General features: G+C 34.2%; 1 protein-coding gene and 1 non-coding gene across 2 annotated transcripts; both read left to right on the plus strand.

The window, feature by feature from the left end:
* The first annotated feature begins 27 nt into the window (after positions 1 to 27).
* Positions 28 to 4051, plus strand: LOC107623826 (Alpha/beta hydrolase related protein). The gene is made up of 3 exons (XM_021113034.2): positions 28 to 743; positions 1142 to 1413; positions 3834 to 4051. Exons 1-3 carry the CDS (start codon positions 452 to 454, stop codon positions 3897 to 3899), a joined length of 630 nt encoding a protein of 209 aa, XP_020968693.1. The 5' UTR covers positions 28 to 451; the 3' UTR covers positions 3900 to 4051.
* Positions 4052 to 19267: 15216 nt separating this feature from the next.
* On the plus strand, positions 19268 to 19370 carry LOC148579673 (small nucleolar RNA R71). The gene has a single exon (XR_015897191.1). It is a non-coding gene; the product is annotated as a small nucleolar RNA R71 (small nucleolar RNA).
* Positions 19371 to 21643: the final 2273 nt, after the last annotated feature.

Below are 21643 nucleotides of genomic sequence, written 5' to 3' on the forward strand. Positions count from 1 at the left end.
AATAATAAAAAAACAAATATAGTTAGTTGTAGTTTGAGCTTAGGTATTGCCGTTGGGTTAGAGAGAGAGAGAGAGAGAGAGAGTTTGGGAGTCGTCTATAATATGAGCGAATAGGAAGATGTGCGTCTAAAGTCCGAAGCATTTGTCATAACTTGTTGAAGAGAGTACACAAGTTCGGTCAATTTTGCTGCACCTTGGCCAGGCCTGCACCTTCCTTCCTCCATCTACATCTTCTTTTTATTCTTCTCTCTCTCTCTCTCTCTTTATTCCCTCTTAAACCTTCTCTAGTTCCACCTCGTTTTCCTAGTGAATATTCACACGTTGTAGATACCACACAACAACACAACACAACACAACACAACACATACTTTCTTCTATTTTCTTTGTCTTTCTCAAAGCCAATTCAAATTAATAAGGTTGAGAGCCAGGATTATTGGAAACCAAATCAAAGATGGGTTTTTTCTCAAAGGAAGAGAAATCAAAGAGGGTATTGAGGGGAGTCAAGACGGTGTTCTTCTTGATCACCATGGTTATGTCTCTTCTTCTCTTCTCTGCCCCGGTTCTACTTGTCATAGCCGATGCACTTGTTCCTTCTGCTCTGCTTTCAACTCTCTCCTCCTCTTCTTCTTCTTCTTCTTCCCTCTCCATGGAAACACTCTCTTCCCATTTCCGCAACTACGATTTCAGATACTCACTTCTTGACATACCCCTCGTCTCCATCATAAGGTCCTTCATCATCTTCTGTAAGTACAATTATTATTATTATTATCTCAGCAAGCTACGATTTTGATATGGTTTTCGACGACCCTTTTGGACTGAAATCAAAAGGGGTGCCTTAGTTTTTGCATATTCAAAAAGAATTGATTTTGGTAAAACGCTTAGCTTGAATTTCAATTGTTACCAATTGCCAAAACAAGTACAAGTATGATTTTTGAAGGCCCTGTTGGACTAAACTCAAAATGGGTGCCTTAGATTTTGCTTACCGCAATCCTATTTTATTTTATTTTTGGATAATTGAATAAAAATCTTAAAAGCAAAGCTCAACAATGCGACAACTCATATATATATATGTACAAGAAGTGACTGAAATTGAAAATTGAATGTATTTGGTTTATGTATGTTTTTGTTGGTGTATGCTTAGGTGTTTATAGTTTGTGTGATGGGCCAAGGCTATCAAGGGGACCGTATTTGGGGATAACAACGATGTGCTGCGTGGTGTCTCTGATGTTTGTGTCGCTGAAAGCGGTTTACATGTTAAGCATGGTTGATGAGAGTAGTGGGTATGTTAGAGCCTCTGAAATCGCGCTGTTCGTGTGTTCCTCTGCGTTGGCTGTGGGCCATGTTATCGTGGCCTACCGAACAAGTTGCAGAGAAAGGAGGAAGCTTTTGCTCTACAAAATTGACATTGAGGCTGTAAGTCTCTCCACCCCATATCATCATCATAATGTTAATTCATTGCAATTACATACTAACATGCATCATTACTTTTCTTTATGTTCATGTAATCTTCACCATTAAGTTTCTGATTCTTCTCTTTGTATTTGTATAGTTTAATTTTGATGCACAATTTAATCTGTTTTATTCTATATTTCAATTAAAACTCACGAATGTATTATTTCTAAAGCAGTGATTGATTCAGTTAAATATTTTATTTTTTGTTTCGTTATATATTATATAAAAATAATTATGTCAATTGGATATTTTGGTAAAAAAAAATTGAAAATGAGGTGTCTTCTAATATTGAAAGTTTACTACTTTAGTGTAATTTCTAGTATCCATTTTTTGGGGGGTTGTGGTAAGTGTTTTGGTGACATGGATTAATTCCTGGTGTGGAAAATAACAAGGGAATTTTAGTTGGGTAGTGAGGTCCCCACATTGAAAGTACCCTTGAAGATAAGAGGAAATTTCATTTTTGGAGTGCCTCCAATTAATTACTTCAATTAAATCTTTTGGCATTAGTACATAGTATAGGGTGAACTTCCTTCCCTTCTCGAAGGTCAAATTTTTCATATTATAGATTTTTTATTTTAATTTTTTTCCTTGAAAAATGAATATTATTATTGAACACGAAATTCAGATTGGGCATTGATATTCAGCTTTGGCAACACATCAGTTTTGTTGACTTTTCAATACAGCCAAGTTGAGTTGGTTTGAAATTTGGGAATGAGGCAATATATGTAAATTATATATGGCCACATGACGATGTTAGACTCCATGTCAACTTTGTCTACATAAAACCCCTTTCCCATTAATTGACCAATTTTAAATTTTTAATCACTATACAATGCTTAGTAATTAATAATTAGGCTTCTTATGAATACAAAACCAAAAAAAAAAATGTATATAATTTATATACACTATTTTTTATAAAAATGATTATATACACATAAAAAATCAATTTTTTTTTATCGAAGATAGGGAGATTTAAACCCACGACCTCTTAGGTGAATATAAGAAAATTATGCCATTTGAATTATAATTTATTAGCACATAAAAGATCAGTTATTAAATTAACTATCATGTATTTATATATAAACATATATTATTTAATTTATTTCTATATTTATTTTTATTTCAATATGTATTATATATAAATTATTAATTTATTTTTGTATAAATAACATGATTAATTTTGTATTATTAATTTTAGTTTTAAATGCATTCTTGTGTCTGTATGACTATAATTTTTGAGATAATAAATAAATGAGAGAAAACTTTTACTAATATAATATTTCATTTGATATTTGTATTAATATTTTGTTTTTTTTTCTTCTCTTTAATTATACTCCTCCAAACGTTCCAAAAGCTGGCTGCTAATTTGAATCATTTCAAAATCTCACGTAATTTATTTTTGTCTAGAAACATTGCTGATTGTGATAGATATGCATGACTTGGTCCCCCTGTAATATGAAAATCCTGATATTTTACATTGTTTTCATTTAAAGTCACATTCACTCTTTTGTCTTTCAAAGATTCTGCATGAAATGGGAAGCAACTACCCTTAACTGATGACCAAAGCTGGACAAATATTTTAGATATATATATTTTTTTAAATTTAGATGTTCGAACATTTTGTTCGTTGTTTTTTATTGTTTTACTATCAAAAACTTTTGTTTATTAAAAAAATTCCTATTAGGTCATGTGCCATATGTAGAGTCATGGAGAGTATATATATATATATATATTTCTTGTATGTAACTAATCTTATCTTAATAATTATCAAATCCTGAAGATAAGATTGTGGCATGTAATGTTGCCACTTGCCACCCCCAATTAGCAACTTGCAAGTTGAATGCTGCCTACTATAGGACCAATAAATACTTGGTCTTTTTTATTGCTCACTTAATCAGAAGATATGCACAGATTGTTGCCCCTTGCTCCACTCACATGGCATAATAATATTTGTAATTCCGCTATTTATAATTTTTTTATAATAAATATCATTTTAATATTAGTATTTTTTGATAATTAACACTCTTTTTTTAATTAAAAATAATTTAAATTTATAATCAATTAATTAGTAATAAATATATGTTTATATGAATATAAAAAATATTTGATGTATAAAAATAGTGTTATTATAATACAGTAATATTATAGGATTAGTACAATTTATTCTTAAGTATTTAGTTATTAATATATTTTTATAAACTTATTTTAAAAGAAAAGACTCATATACACTAGTAAAATATGTGTACTACTAAATTTACTGACTAATATAAATGCTGACTCTAAATTTTTCAAGTTTAATATTCACATTCACGTGTATCCAAACAAATAAAATTGATGAAAGAAAATTGACCCTGTTTCTTCTGTTCCTGATATCTTTGCAGATTTCAGCTTGCAAAAATGGGTATCCGAGGTATCCCAAGATTCTTCAAGGGGAAAGAATCAAATGAATCCCCACCATTCATGGCACTAACAATAACAAATTAAATTAGAGGGAACCAATATTATTATTATCATCATCAGTGTAATATATATATATATATATATATTTCAGCTAACAGCTTCATCAGCTATTCATACTAAGATGCGTCAAAGGATGCTAAGGTAATATAATAACTCCTCAAGAGATGAAATATGCAATTTTGAAATTAAAAATAAATAATTTGAAATAGTGATTTATGAATTTTTATACCAAACTTTCTAATTTTTACTCCTTTTTTTTCCTTTTGTTGCAGGTTTATCCGAAGGATTTGCCTTACCTTGATGCCTAACACTCATTAGATTTTACTTTTTACATTTACGGCTACCATGATGCAAAAAGTTGTTGCATGGTGTTTTTAAGTATGTATAAGTGCAAATAATAGATCTTCATCTTTCTGGGGTTTATGTAATATCTTTTTTCTTTCTTTTTGCTCTTTGGTGTTTCCCAGCCCTTTTATGTTTGGTTTATACCTCTTGTATATATAAAAGTGAATGGAATGTCAGTAATGCTATTACTTAGTGAAATTACTACTCAACTTATGACATTATTTAACTAATTATGGCACTACCGAATTGGGTTTTACTTGAAGGAACTAAAAATTAATTGGATTTCTTTAATTTAGATAAGAGAATATTTAAAATTAAAAAGTCTTGATTAGTTGTAATTGCTTCTATGAGGTTGAAAATTAGATTAATAATGCATAGTTTAAAACATTTAGGTTTTATTATTCTATTAGTTTATACAATTTAGTCAAATTTTTAATTAGGTTATTATATTTTTTTAATTAAGTTTTTGTATTATTTTTAATTTTATAATTAGATCGTTTTCATATTAAATAAGTAAAAAAAAAAAAAATAGCCAACGAGCTATAACTCAAATGACATAGTCTCCCCATACTCATCTAAGAGGTCGCGGGTGAGTCTCCCTGGGTAAAAAAAAAACAAAGAATACATGTGGTCTTTCATTTGCAAAAGAATATTTAGTTAGCTCTAACATTTTTTACACTAAAAAGGATCGAATTAAAAAATTAAAAAGTGTATGACCAAATTGAAAGAAAAAAAATATAGAGATCTAATTAAAAATTTAGTAAAATTATAAAAACTAACATAATAATTAAATTAAATATTTAACATACCATGTTGTCTAGTCTTTTAGCGAAATCAACACAAACTTAACGTTTAGCTAGAAATTAGTATTTTTACCCATAATTACATTACGTGAATATAAATCTTTTAAAACTACGTTGATTTTGTCCTAACATTATAGATTATGGTACAAAAAATTTACAGAATCAAACTACTTTTACAAAAAAATCATAGGGGACAGAAGTTCCCATTGACTAAAAAGACCAGGATTTTCGTAGATAAAAAATCAAATAACAAAATTTTTAGTTATTATTTTCATGTGAAAGAGTTTAATTTATTACTAAAGTAATTTTAATATCGTTATCTAAAATTTGAAACGATTTAACTTGTATACTTTTGATTAGGTGTTAAGTTTATTGCACAAATAGAAATAATTAATTTTTACGCTTGCTATTTAAAAATAATATTTTTCTCTCTATGTATATAAAAATATAATTAGATATTAGCATAAAAAAATATACTGATAGTTATAAAATTAACTCAAAATTAATTTCTTTTAAACATTTGAATCTTAATTTTAGCTTTTAATCATAACATTAGTATTCTCTCCAAATTATATTTAATAAATATTTGAAAGAAGAGAAATAAAAATATAGATTAGAAAGATAAGAAGTGAAAATTTGAAACTAAATAAAAAAACTAAAAAAATATTTATATAATAATAATATTTTTTATTTAAATTATATTATTTTGTTAATTTTATTTTTTGTAGAACAAAAAGATAGAAAAAATAGAGAATGAGAGAAAAGAGAGAAAGATAACGATGAAGACTGAGAGAGAAAATTTATTAATTTTGAAAGAAAATTTTTTTATTTTAATTATAATAAAAAATATTGGGTGACACATTTTGATTTTTCAAATTACTAATATAAAATATAAATTATAAATTATATATAGAGTGGGAATGGTAAAGAGAAATTAAAAAAAAAAGAAGAGAGATAGATGAGAGAATTTAGGAAGGGAGTTTATTAATTTTAGAGGGAAATATTTTCTCTCAATTTTAATAAGAGATGTAATGTGAGATATTTGGTTATTAAATTAGATAATAATATATAAATATATAATAAATTATATATATAGTGAAAATAGTAGAGAGAAATAGAAAAAAGGGAGAGAGGTAGATGAGATAGTTTAGGATGTGAGTTTATTAATTTTAGAGGAAAATATTTTCTCTCAAGTTTAATAAGAGTGTCATGTGACACATTTTATTATTAAATTAGATAGTAATATATAATATAATATAAGGTAAAGTATATTTTTTTTCCTTGAAGTTTGGCAAAAGTTTCAAAAATACCCCTAAATTTTATTTTGTTTCAATTTTGCCCCAAAAGTTTTCGATTTGTATCAAATATACCCTCGACGGCTAAATTTTCAAAAAATTTAAGATCAATCTAACAATAATGCATGAAAATTATGCTTGATTTTCTTGTGTTTAGGGTTGTTCTTATGAAATTGTTGTTGAATTGGTCTTAAATTTTTTGAAAAATTAGCCTTCAGGGATATATTTAATGCAAATCGAAAACTTATGGGACAAAATTGAAACAAAATAAAATGTAGGAATATTTTTGAAACTTTTGTCAAATTTCAGGGACAAAAAATATACTTTACCTTATAATATAATATAATATATAATATAGCTATATTTCAATTTCAATATTTTAATTTTAATTTTAATACAATTAAAGAATGTCATATTGCACATTTTGATTGTCAAATTTGTAATTAGTCATTGATAATGATATATAAAAGCGATAGAGTAGTTGAAGGAATGAGAGGGATAGATAAAGGGAGAGGGAGGAGGAGAGGACTCTTTAATTTTAAAGAAAAAAATTTGATTTAAATTACAATGAGAAAATGACATGTGGTACATTTTGGTTGTAAAATTAGTAGGGAGGAAGAAAATGTTAGTGTACATGATGCAGAACCTTCCACAACCTTCCACACACTTAGCACTTAGCATCTGCTGCCAAGTTAGTTATGACAGCTTAGCACAATTCTGTTATATCCCATTTTAGCTCCTAACCAAATCTGTAATCCCAAACAACTTGTAACTACGAGTCTAACCCTCACTAAACATGTATATAATCTACTGTAAGAGACTGTAGACTTTACTTTTTCACAATTTCTTTATAATAACAGATCCCTAATTTCATTTAGCTCTTCTTCTAGCTCTTTCTTTCCAATTACTCTGTTAATTTCTCATCAAATATTTTGATACCTAACATGGTATCAGAGCTTCGGTTCTGATCCATGGATCACCACACCCCTTCCGCAACTTTAGTTCAAGCGACACAACAATCGTCAATGGCGTCAATCGCAAACTTCCCAGCCACAATCAAACTTGATGAGGATAACTTCAAAGCTTGGAAGCGTCAAACTCTTGCATATGTCAAAGCCAACAAATTACAAAATCACATCACTGTGCTGTCAATTCCAAGAAGATTTAACTCAAAATAGGATCGAATTGAAGGAAAAGTCTCATAAGAACTCGAAGCATGGGATTAACGGGATGAGCGTTTGGTCGCATGGATGCTCTCTGCTATGAATGAAGTCTTCGTGAATAAAGTGGTTGAATATGACTATGTGCACAAAATTTGGGCATCACTGGAAGAATACTTCATAGCAAGGCAAAAATCAAAGATAAGAATGTTGAAGGCATAGCTAAAGATGACAAAAAAAAAAAAAAAACAAGGTGCAACAGTAATCGAGTATATAGCCAAAATTAACAAGGTAGTCATCTCTCTATCTGCGCTTGGTGCTCCACTTTCAAAAGAAGAACATTTTGATTTTGTGCTAGGAGGATTAGATGAAGAATTCAGTGCGTTCATTACTATGGTAAATTCAAGAATAGACTCGATGATTGTTAGTGAGCTTGAATCACAGCTTCTTGCACAAGAAGAGGTAAATGAAAGGTTCCAAAAACCAGACCTAACTATGGTTCATACAAATTTGGCTAAAAAAGAATCAGGATCAAACAAGGCATGCAGTGAATTCCCAGCAGAAGAGACCTATGAAGGTTACTATACGAGAGGACAATCTGGAAGGCGAAGCAGAGGAAGAAACTTCAGAGGAGGCAGATCTTGGTGGTTAGGCAACAAACCCCATTGTCAACTGTGTAGAAGAATTGGCCACACGGTTTAGCAATGCTTCCACCGTTTCAACCAACACTACCAAAATTCCCAACTCCACAATTCCAATGGTGGTCCTCCACCACCAAACAATGTGTTCCACCAACAAACTCCACATACTCAGTCACAGCCACACTATCAACAAAATCAGCAAGCAACCACAAGCAATCAAAACCCTCCTCATGTACTGCTCGCCACAAACAGCCTTGACAGTGGCTGGTATCCTGACTCTGGAGCTTCTCACCATCTCACATTCGATCAGCTGAACCTGCTCAGCAGCTCAGAATACGAAGGACCTGAACAAGTGTTTGGAGGTAATGAAAAAGGTATGAGTATTGCTAATATTGGGAGGTCCATTATGCATGCATCTATGTCAAATAAATTTTTTAAACTCTAAAATTTGCTTCATGTACCTACCATCTCAAAAAATCTAGTCAGTGTCTCAAAATTTGCCCTAGATAATGGTGTGTTCTTTGAATTTTGGCCTTATGTCTGTGCTGTTAAATACCAGGAGTCCAAGAGAATTCTTCTCTAAGACAAACTTAAAAATGGACTGTATATATTCACTGACATTCAAATACCAAGACAAACCATGAAGTCAAATAAAGCACAAGTTTCACAAGTTCTTGATGCTGAAAAGAAAAAGAAAATATATGCAAACACTAGCACTGTGGATAGGAAAGCATAAAGTGAGATTGATAGAACAGTAAGAAACAACATTAAAACAAGAAAAAGTGAAAAAGAAAGACAAATAAAAAATGAGAATGATGAGTTAAATACTACTCCTCAGAATCAAAAGTCAAGAGAAAAGAAAAGTTGTAGTAGTGGTAGTGTAGTAAGAAACAATTACAACAGCACACACTAAGTTACTAATACAAATAACTTGTGTAACACAATTAGCAGTACTGATACATATACTAATGCTAATAGCCTGTGTAATAAAGTAGTAAACTCTAATATTCCTGGCCTACTTGATGTACCTGGTCCACTTGATGTAGTAACTTTTGATTCAAATAAATTTGCTGTTGTTATTGACTGTCACAGACTTGCTCATCTTAACTGTAATAGCTTTGTTTATTCTTCTTCTAATAAATCTGCTGCTGTTGTTGAATGTCATAGCCCAGCTCTTTCCAATGGTGACAATCATGTTCAATCTACCTGTGCTACTCCAAAAAAATTCACTGCTGTTGCTGAAACCACAAATTATGCCACCAATCCTACCACTAACAAACCTCCTCCTCCCAACTACACCTCCGAAAACCAACCCACTACATTCCTCACAAACCCTACTGCCAATAAGGCCACAAGTGACCCTCATCCTACCCTGCCTCACCCTTCTCCCACAGCCAATTCCCATGATATCAACACTCTCAGCTCCTTTGACCTGTGGCACAAGAAACTTGGCCATCCCTCTAAAAGAATAACCAAAACCATACTAATCAACCACAACATTCCATTCTCTCTTTCCAACATCTCTCATGCCTTTTGTGAGCCCTACACCATCAACAAAATCCATCAACTCCCCTTTCCACAATCTCACTCCAAATACACAAAACCTCTTGAGCTGGTCTTCTCGGAGCTTTGGGGACCTTCAGCCCAACCAGGCAAGTTAGGGTTCAAATACTTTACTTGCTTTATTGATGCCTATACCAGATATACTTGCACATTTTTTTTTACAAACCAAAGCTCAACATTCACAGCCTTTTGTCAATACAAAAACCTCATTGAAAACAAAACTGGCCACAAAATCAAGGCACTCCAAACTGACAATGGAGGAGAATACATGTCAAACACCTTCAACCAATTCTTCAGAGATCAAGGCATACAACATAGACTTACCTGCCCTCACACACATCAACAAAATGGCTGTGTAGAAAGAAAACATAGACACTTGATAGAAACAACTCTCACCCTCTTATCACAAGCATCCCTCCCTCTCTCCTTTTGGGATGAAGCTATCCTCACCTCAACCTACCACATCAATAGGCTACCAACCCCAACCATAAACCTCAAATCCCCTTTGGAGACCCTGTTTAACATCATACCAGACTACCAATCCCTCAAATCCTTTGGATGTGCCTGCTACCTTTGGCTAAAACCATACAATAAACACAAACTAGATCATAGGTCCACCAAGTGCATATTCATAGGTTACAGCCCTGACCACAAAGGGTACAAATGCCTATCCCCATCAAGCTGAGTCTATATGGCAAGAAATGTCATCTTCAATGAACTCAAGTTTCCTTTTCCATCATTGTTCAACTCACAACAATCCTCAACCAAACCAACAATACCCAAAACCATATTACCTAGTACCAAATAACTTGGCATTTAGCTTCATGATTGCTCCAAGGTACTTAGCAACTTGCTCTTCAACAATATCTTCATCCTCTTCAGAAGAAGAATACTCATCAGAGCTTATGAATGGCAGAAGGAAGTTTAATGGAATCTCTATGGACTCTGTATGAGCCTCTGATAAACCACTATTTCATGGTTTATCTTGTGCTCAATTGAGTGGATTTTATCAACTCTTTACCCACTTATTCATACTATTTGCATGATTTTATATTTCCTTTCTAATTATGTGTTTTGATTGAAAACATGCTTCTTTGATCTTATATTTGCTTATTATTAATCCTCTCTTATTACCATTAGATGCCTTGATATGTATGTTAAGTGATTTCAGAGATTACAGGGCAGGAATGGCTCAGAGGATGAAAAGGAAGCATGCAAAAGTGGAAGGAATACAAGAAGTTAGAGAAATTGCTAAGCTGTCCAGCCTGACCTCTTCGCACTCAAATGGCTATAACTTTAGCTATAGAGGTCCAAACGACGCGGTTCCAGTTGCGTTGGAAAGCTAACGTCCGGGGCTTCGATTTGATATATAATATGCTATAGTTTCCGTGACGCTAGGCGACACGACCGCGTGATCCATGCGGCCGCGTCGCAGTGACGGGAATCCAGCGTGGCAAAATTCGAAACCAGCGAATTCTTGACTGTTTTTGACCCAGTTTGCGGCCCAGAAAATACAGATTAGAGGCTATAAAGTGGGGGAATGCATCCATTCATGGGAGGATCTCACATTCACAATTTTAGGAGTAGATGTAGTTTTTAGAGAGAGAGGTTCTCTCCTCTCTCTTAGGATTAGGATTTAGGATTTCTCTTAGTTTTAGGAGTGACTCTCAATCCCAGGTTTAATATTCCTTTTACTTTATATTCCTCTTTTTTACTTTCAGATGCTTCAATGCTTGTATTAGATATGTTGCCCAATTGGCTTATGAACTTTTCATGTTAAGATCTGCATATTTTATTTAATATAATTTGAGGTATTTCAGACTTATGATTGCTCTCTTTAATTTGTTAATGCTCTGTGTTTATCCAAGTTATTTTCATTCAAGTAGATTCTCTTCTCTTTTGGCTTTGGTTGAGTCATTGGAGACACTTGAGTTATCAAACTCATTGTTGATTGAAAATTGGATTTCTTCATCTCATTAATTCAAGTTCCAATAACTCTAGCCTTTCTCAAGGAAAGACTAGGACCTGAGGAATTAGAATTAATTCATCCACTTAACTTACCTTCATAGTTAGAGGTTAACAAGTGGGAGAAAAATCCAATTCTCATTACAATTGATATGGATAACTAGGATAGGACTTCCAGTTATAATACCTTGCCAAGAGTTTAGTTTACAGTTATTTATTTATTTATTTTACTTGTCATTTAAATATATCTGTGCCCATTGCCCAAACTCAACATTCCCCAAAAATACACTTTTTCATAATCAATAATAAGAACACCTCCCTGCAATTTCTTGAGAAGACGACCCGAGGTTTGAATACTCGGTTATCAATTTCAAAGGGGTTTGTTACTTGTGACAACCAAAACGTTTGTACGAAGGGATTTTTGTCGGTTTAGAGACTATATCTACAACGCGACTGTTTCTATGACATTCTTTACTGGCAAAAATCCTAACGTGAAAATGGCGCCGTTGCCGGGGAATTGCAAACGTGTGCCTTATTATTGGTTATTGTAAATATTTTCTTTTACCTGTTTATTTGTTTTTATTTTTGTTTTTTCATAAATTAAGAGGTTATTGGTTTTTATTTAGTTATTAAAAATTTTTTTTCAAAAATTTGTTCTTAGTGTTCATCTTGATCTTCAAGTTGTTCTTCGCGTTCATCTTGACCTTCAAGCTGTTCTTAGTTGTTTTCTTCGTTTTGATCTAAAAATTTGAAATTTGGTGTCATTTTATTATTTTTCTCTTTCCACATTAAATTCAAAAATAATTTTTATTAATTTTTTTCGAAAAAAAATATTTTCAGATTTTTATTTTTAAAATTTTATTCTTATCTTATCTTATTTCAAAAATCAAAATTCAAATTTCAAATTTCAAAAATTCAAATTTCAAAATTTCAAAATTTCAAAATTTAATTTTCAAATTAAAAATTTAAATAACCTTTTAATTTCAATTTGTTTTTATTTTTAATCTCTATTTACTATGAACTCTCACCCCTTTGGCTATGAGTCTGGTTACAATAATGTTGCAGGAAGAAGAAATTACAATGAGAACAGGCATCAAGGTTGGAACAATCAAAGATGGGAGGAGCCACAATGATTTGATCAACCCTCATGGCAACAACCACCTCCAATGGACTATCAACAACCACCACCATGTGCCTATGAACCCTTTCCCCAACATAACTTTGGACCACCATACTCACAAGCCTCTTTCCGCCATTCACCTCCATATGACCCTAACCCTCAACCACCATACCAACCACCTTATGAACCAAATGAACCATACATAGATCCACCCCAAACCTCCATGGAGAGAGCACTTACCGATCTAAACTCTACTATACGAGCTCTCGCCGCCCAAATCAGACCACCAAATACCTTTAACAATCAACCCCCAAGCTCTAGTGCACTTCCTTTTCAATCACAGAATGATCTCCCCATCCCACCACCACCTCAATATTTTCCATCTCCATATCCATCAATCCAAGAGCACTATGATCCTACCTATGATAACCGAGTGCATCAAGAGACAAAGGATCGTTTCAAGGAAACAGTGGATCGATTTCAGGCAACCACTCAACAACTGGAGCAAGCATTAATTCAATGGGCTTCTAGGCGCTCAAATATGCAAGGATCAGCCACAGCTCCATGTGGACAGTCTAGTGAAGAGCGTAGCATAAAGGAGATACCAGAAACCCCAGTGGACAAGACAGAGAATGAATTCGTGCTAGAACAAGTAGAAGACGCTATCATTGTTCAAGAAGAAGAGTTGGTTGAAGACTTAGGAGATGTAGAACCTCCATGGGAAAGTCAAGACATAGAGCCTCCTTCCAAGATGGTTGAAATTGATGCTGAGGAGGGTGTACAACCTCCAAAGCATATCATAGTTGAAGACTTGGAAGAGGTTGATCAAGAGATGGAGATTCAAGAAGAAGAAGCACAACCTCCCATGCCCTTGGAAAGCAATGAAGAGGAGATTGAATTGAAAGAGAGCTACCAAGAGGAAGAGGTTGAAATTGAAGAAGCTTGCAAAGAGGTGGTAGTTATCAGAAAAGAGCACAAGGGAGTGGAGGTTGCAATTTCATTAAAAATACCTCCCCCTAAGTTGCCATCATCCTTCACAACATTCAAGTGGGTAAGATTCATATCCCTTAGCTTTCTAATTCCACTTGAATATGGGCTACTGGAGACGGATGGTCAACTTAGAGCTCTTTGTAACATTAAGAGTAAGAGGAAGATGGCCAGTGATAAGAATCGTCCTGCAAGGTTCATTATGGTTGGAAGCTTTGAGTTTAAACGCAAAGGTTGGTGTAGAGCTCAACTGAATGGGTCTAGGAAGTTGTTTGGCCGCTTTAGTGAGAATTCAGATCGCTTGCTACCCGGATGGAATCATAATGATCAACATAAAGACGGGTGTAAAAGCAAGATTTGGGATCCTGGAATCTGCTCTGACACTTGTTACCCCGGGAGCCTAAGAATCTGTTTGAAGCTTCTTAAGGGCTTTATATGCTTAGTTTGGGACCCCGGAGGTTACTGGAATCACAAACATTGGTGGAGATTCTTGGATGAGTTCAAGCACAAGCCACCATAGCAGGAATCTCATCAAATGTCCAACTTAAGGACTATAACTAAAAGTGCTAGGTGGGAGACAATCCACCATGGTATGATCGTTCCTTTTTCATTTTTATTTAGTTTTATTTGTTTTCTATTTTTATTTTATTTTATTTTATTGAACCTGGAGTTTTGCATCACATTCATATTAACACTGCATTCTTCATTTTTCAGATTTAAAAAAAAAGAAGCGAGCACGCGACTCGACCGCATCAGCGACGCGTCCGCGTCGCAAGGAGATGGGAGACAATATTAATATGAACAGAGAGTTATGCAGGAGCAGCGCTGGAGGTGCGCCATTAGCACAAATCACCCCACGCGACCGCGTCGCTGACGCGACCGCGTCATATGGGAATAATGGCCTCCCACACGACCGCGTCACCCACGCGGCCGCGTGACCTGAAATCGGCGTAAAAAGGGTGTATGGCAGAAAGTTGAGCTGGAGTTGGGCTGGACCCGTGCTAGTAGCACAAGCCCTGCCACGTGAACGCGTCACCCACGCGTCCGCGTCATATTGGAAATAAGGCCACCTGCGCGATCGCGTCGACCACGCGACCACGTCACCCTGGATTTTGGCAATACTGAGTTTTGTACAGAGAGTTCTGCGACCGCGATGCTGCACTCGCGCCACTAGCACAAATCGAGTCACGCGATCGCGTGCCCCACGCGTCCGCGTCACCCAACCTTATCACGCACGACGCGACCGCGTCACCCACGCGACCGCGTCGCCAGCGTCGCACAACCTATCCAGATTAGTGCCAATTTTCTTATCTTTTCTTCTCCAAATCCTTATTCTTCTTATCTTTTCTTATTTCTTTCTTCTTCCATTCTTATTTTCTCTCACTTCCATTCTATTTTATTTAATTTATTTTCATACTTTCATTCATTGCATATTTTTATTTTTCTAAAAATTATTATTGGTGTTCAAATGTTCTTATTCAACTGTTACATCTTTTCTGGTATTTTCTTGGTGCTTAGTGACTTGTTTCATTCTTATTGAGTAATATTATTTAAATCAATGCCAATCTTTTATATCTATATTACTCTTGCATTGATATGAATTTATATTATCTCTCCTTCCCCATTCTCTTCTCCATTGTTGCAAATTTTCGCACCACTGGTATGCCATGTGCTTCTATTGTTTTCTCACTTGCGTGTTGTAGCTACCATGTAATTGAGACCCTCATTATTTGGCATCAACCAACCCATGTTTTATTTATTTTCCTATCTTTATTTCTGGGTTACTCTTCTTCCCTTTTTCTTTCAGGATGGCCACCCGGAAGAGAACCGGAAGACGTTCACATGGGGAGACAAACAAGTCCATCAGCAAAAATCCTTGGAGAAAAGCATCAGTTAGAGCAACCCGTCCACCTGCACATCTCAGCATGCACCGAGGACGGTGCAATCTTTAAGTGTGGGGAGGTCGATACCGATCTCCATGGGTTAGTTATTTCCTGACTCAACACCAAAATTTTTATTTTATTTGTTTGTTCATTGTTACGTTTGCATGATTGATTGCATATTTGTTTGATTTTTGCATATTTTACCACTTGGTTAAAGTAATATTTTCTTTTTCAAGAAACCTTTTAGAAAATTTCACTAATTTGAATAAAATTTTTTGTTACACTTGTTTGAAGAAATATTATACTGGAACATGGTTTAGAACTCGAACACACAAAACCTGTGAGATTTTTGAGCCTATTTGAATTGGTTGCATTTTATCAACCAAAAATTTTGTTTTAGTATGTATTTTTCTCTCTAAAATTGTGATCTTTGTCTTGCTTAATTCTATATTTCCATGGTTTGATGTATGCATGCACCTATATGATTGAGGCCTTTGTTTCACTGAGCTTATATACCCATATGGCCTTACCTTTCATTATCCCTTGCAAACCAATTTTGAGCCTATTGTACCCCTTTGTTCTTTTTATTTAGCACATCATTAACTCTAAGCGAAAAACAATAATGTCCTTAATTTGAATCCTTGGTTAGCTTAGACTAGTGAGAGTGCTTATGATTTAAGTGTGGGAAAAGTGGGTTTGGAAATATTTGGTTTAAGAATTGGGTATTATATATCTTTATGTGAAAGAAATATTTAGAACATGATTCATGCATTCAATATCTTAATCATATGCATTGAGAAAAAAATATATAAAAAAATATATATATATAAAAAAAAAGAAAAAGAAAAATAAAGGAGAAAAAGAAAAGAAAAAGTGCAAATAATAAACGGGGACAAAATGCCCCAAAGTAAGTGGTGAAAGCAATGCATTTGAGTTGTACTTGAAATTAGAATGCATGAATATGTGGAAAATTTAATGGATAGTTAGATGTTGTATTATGATTACATGGATTGTTTAAGTTAGGTGGAAAGTTTAAGTTAATTAAGGATTCATATTTTAGTCCACTTGGCCAAATACAATCCTACCTTGACCCTAACCCCATTACAACCCTTAAAAGACCTCTTGATATGTGTATCTATGCATTAAATTTGTGTTGATTGTTAGATGAAGAGCAAGCCTTAGAAAGCAAGGTTAGTAGAGAATTGAGAGAATCGATTGAGTGGTTTATCATGGTTTATCTTGTGCTCAATTGAGTGAATTTTATCAACTCTTTACCCACTTATTCATACTATTTGCATGGTTTTATATTTCCTTCCTAATTATGTATTTTGATTGAAAACATGCTTCTTTGATCTTATATTTGCTTATTATTAATCCTCTCTTATTACCATTAGATGCCTTGATATGTATGTTAAGTGATTTCAGAGATTACAGGGCATGAATGGCTCAGAGGATGAAAAGGAAGCATGCAAAAGTGGAAGGAATACAAGAAGTTAGAGAAATTGCTAAGCTGTCCAACCTGACCTCTTCGCACTCAAATGGCTATAACTTTAGCTACAGAGATCCAAATGACGCGGTTCCAGTTGCGTTGGAAAGCTAACGTCCGGGGCTTCGATTTGATATATAATGTCCTATAGTTTTTCTGATGCTAGGTGACGCGACCGCGTGATCCATGCGGCCGCATCGCAGTGACGGGAATCCAGTGAGGCAAAATTCGAAACCAGCGAATTCTGGACTATTTTTGACCCAGTTTGTGGCCCAGAAAACACAGATTAGAGGCTATAAAATGGGGGAATGCATCCATTCATGGGATGCTCTCACATTCACAATTTTAGGAGTAGATGTAGTTTTTAGAGAGAGAGGTTCTCTCCTCTCTCTTAGGATTAGGATTTAGGATTTCTCTTAGTTTTAGGAGTGACTCTCAATCCCAGGTTTAATATTCCTTTACTTTATATTCCTCTTTTTACTTTCAGATGCTTCAATGCTTGTATTAGATATGTTGCCCAATTGGCTTATGAACTTTTCATGTTAAGATCTGCATATTTTATTTAATATAATTTGAGGTATTTCAGACTTATGATTGCTCTCTTTAATTTGTTAATGCTCTGTGTTTATCCAAGTTATTTTCATTCAAGTAGATTCTCTTCCCTTTTGGCTTTGGTTGAGTCATTGGAGAAACTTGAGTTATCAAACTCATTGTTGATTGAAAATTGGATTTCTTCATCTCATTAATTCAAGTTCCAATAACTCTAGCCTTTCTCAAGGAAAGACTAGGACCTGAGGAATCAGAATTAATTCATCCACTTAACTTACCTTCATAGTTAGAGGTTAACAAGTGGGAGAAAAATCCAATTCTCATTACAATTGATAAGGATAACCAGGATAGGACTTCCAGTTATAATACCTTGCCAAGAGTTTAGTTTACAGTTATTTATTTATTTTACTTGTCATTTAAATATATCTGTGCCCATTGCCCAAACTCAACATTCCCCAAAAACACACTTTTTCATAATCAATAATAAGAACACCTCCCTGCAATTCCTTGAGAAGACGACCCGATGTTTGAATACTCGGTTATCAATTTCAAAGGGGTTTGTTACTTGTGACAACCAAAACGTTTGTACGAAGGGATTTTTGTCGGTTTAGAGACTATATCTACAACGCGACTGTTTCTATGACATTCTTTACTGGCAAAAATCCTAACGTCAGCCTCAGATTCCTTTGGTTCCTCAAAGGGGAACTCCCTTTTGTCCAGATCACGTCCCATGAGGTTTTTCTCACTGGGACTCACGTCCTCCTCACTCTCTCCAGGTTCGGCCATGTTGGTCATGGTTATGGCCTTGCACTCTCTCTTGGAATTTTCTTCTGTATTGCTTGGGAGAGTGCTAGGAGGAGTTTCAGTAATTCTCTTACTCAGCTGACCCACTTGTGCCTCCAAATTTCTAATGGAGGATTTTGTTTCATTCATGAAACTTAGTGTGGTCTTAGATAGATCAGAGACTATGGTAGCTAGGCCAGAACAACTTTGCTCAGAGTTCTCTGTTTGTTGCTGAGAAGATGATGGAAAAGGTTTGCTATTGCTAAACCTATTTCTTCCACCATTATTATTGTTGAAGCCTTGTTGAGGCTTCTGTTAGTCCTTCCATGAGAGATTTGGATGATTTCTCCATGAAGGATTATAGGTGTTTCCATAGGATTCTCCCATGTAATTCACCTCTTCCATTGTAGGGTTCTCAGGATCATAAGCTTCTTCTTCAGAAGATGCTTCTTTATTACTGCTGGATGCAGCTTGCATTCCAGTCAGACTCTGAGAAATCATATTGACTTGCTGAGTCAATATTTCATTCCGAGTCAATATGGCATTCAGAGTATCAATCTCAAGAACTCCTTTCTTCTGAGTTGTCCCATTGTTCACAGGATTTCTTTCAGAAGTGTACATGAACTGATTATTTGCAACCATTTCAATGAGTTCCTGGGCTTCTTCAGGTCTCTTCTTCACATGAAGAGATCCACCAGCAGAGTTGTCCAATGATATCTTGGACAGTTCAGACAGACCATCATAGAATATGAATATAATGCTCCATTCTGAAAGCATGCCAGAAGGACACCTTCTGATCAATTGCTTGTATCTTTCCCAAGCTTCATAGAGGGATTCGCCTTCCTTCTGTCTGAAGGTCTGGACTCCACTCTGAGCTTACTCAATTTTTGAGGTGGAAAGAACTTTGCCAAGAAGGCATTGACCAGCTTTTCCCAAGAGTTCAGGCTTTCTTTAGGTTGTGAGTCCAACCATGTCCTAGCTCTGTCTCTTACAGCAAAAGGGAAGAGCATAAGTTTGTAGACCTCAGGGTCAACCCCATGGGTCTTAACAGTGTCACAGATTTGCAAGAATTCAGCTAAAAACTGATGATGATCTTTCAATAGAAGTCCATGATACTTGCAATTCTGCTACATTACAGAAACTAATTGAGGCTTAAGCTCAAAGTTGTTTGTTCTAATTGCAGGAATTGAGATGCTCCTTCCACAGAACTCAGAGGAGGGTGCAATGAAGTCACCAAGCATCTTCCTTGTATTGTTGTTATTTTCGGCTGCCATGTCTTCTTCATTTTCGAAAATTTCTGTTAGGTCTTCTCCAGAGAGTTGTGTTTTAGCTTCTCTTAGCTTCCTCTTCAAGGTCCTTTCAGGTTCAGGATCAGCTTCAACAAGAATGCCTTTGTCCTTGTTTTTGCTCATATGAGAGAGAAGAGAACAAGAAAGTATCGAATCCTCTATGTCACAGTATAGAGATTCCTTGAGGTGTCAGAGGAAAATAGGAATAGAGGGATGAGGTAGGTAGATAAGAATTCGAACATATGAAGAAGGAGAGAGAGTCCGAATTGCTAATTGAGGAGGAGTGTTAGTCCTTAAATAGAAAGAGGTGAGAAGGGGGAAAAATTTTAAAATAATTAAAAAGAATTTTGAAAAAGTGGTTGATGATTTTTCGAAAATTAAAGGTGGAAAAGTGGTTAGGTGATTCTGAAGAAGATTTTGAACTCAGTAATAAAAAAAGATGTGATTGAGAACAATTTAAAAAGATTTGATTTTGAAAATTAAAGTTGATTACTTGACTAACAAGAAACTAAAAGATATGATTTTAAAATTTAAAGATTGAACCTTTCTTAATAGGCAAGTAACAACTTGAGATTTTTGAGTCAAAATATTAAATGTTAGCAATGAATTCGAAAATATGGAATAAAAATAAGAAAAAGATTTTTTGAAAGTCATTTTGAAATTTTCGAAATTTTTTTTAAGAAAAATGAAAGAGATTTGATTTTTGAAAAAGAATTTGAAAAGATATGATTTGAAAAAGAATTGATTTTGAAAAATTATGAAGAATTGAAAAAGATTTGAATTAAAAACTAACTTACCTCCCTTGTGTTGTCCTGGCGTTAAACGCCCAGAATGGTATCCATTCTGGCGTTTAACACCCATTTGGCTACCTCCTTGGGCGTTAAACGCCCAGCCAGGTACCCTGGCTGGCGTTTAAACGCCAGAATTTCTTCCTCACTAGGCGTTTTGAACGCCTAGCTTTTTTTTTGTGATTTCTCTGCTGTATGTTCTGAATCTTCAATTCTCTGTATTATTAACTTGAAAAGATATAATTTTAAAATTTTTTTTGAATTTTTAATGATGAGAGAGAACAACACAAAATGAAACTAATCATGAAAAACCAAGATCAAATAAACAATGCATGCAAGACACCAAACTTAGAAATTTTCATATTAGAGATACTAACGACTTAAAAATGCACATGAGAAACAACAAAAGACACAAAACAAGAGAATTTAAAGATCAGACCCAAGAAAATCATCAAGAATTAACTTGAAGATCAATGAAGAACATAATGCATATATTCGAAAAATGCAATAGGATTAAAAATATGCAAGACACCAAACTTAAAAATAGATACTAGACTCAAACAAGAAACACAAATTATTTTTTATTTTTATAATTTTATTAATTTTTTTGTAATTTTTTCGAAAATTAATTTGGAAAAGAGAAATAAGGATTTCAAAATTTTTAATAAGAATTCCAGGAATCATGTAATGTTAGCCTAAAGTTTCGGTCCAAAATTTTAGACATGGCTTAATAGCCAGCCAAGCTTTATGTGAAAGCTTCGGTCCAAAAATTTAGACATGGCCAATGGCCAGCCAAACTTCAGCAGAACATTACATACAACAGCTAAATTGATGAGAAAGACAAAGAAGCTCTTCTAAGGATAAGTGAAACCTCGGTCCAAAAGATTAGACATGGCTTAACAGCCAGCCAAGATTCAACATATCTCATGAAACTCTAGAATTCGTTCTTAAAAACTCTGAAGAATATATATATATTTTCAAGCTTTTCACTGCTTTTTCTTGCTTCAAGAATCAATTTTATGATTTTTCAGATTATCAATAACATTTCTCCTTTTTCATTATTCTTTCAAGAGC

Source organism: Arachis ipaensis, chromosome B10, assembly GCF_059453495.1.
Source record: "Arachis ipaensis isolate K30076 ecotype BB chromosome B10, ASM5945349v1, whole genome shotgun sequence".
Taxonomy (NCBI): domain Eukaryota; kingdom Viridiplantae; phylum Streptophyta; class Magnoliopsida; order Fabales; family Fabaceae; genus Arachis; species Arachis ipaensis.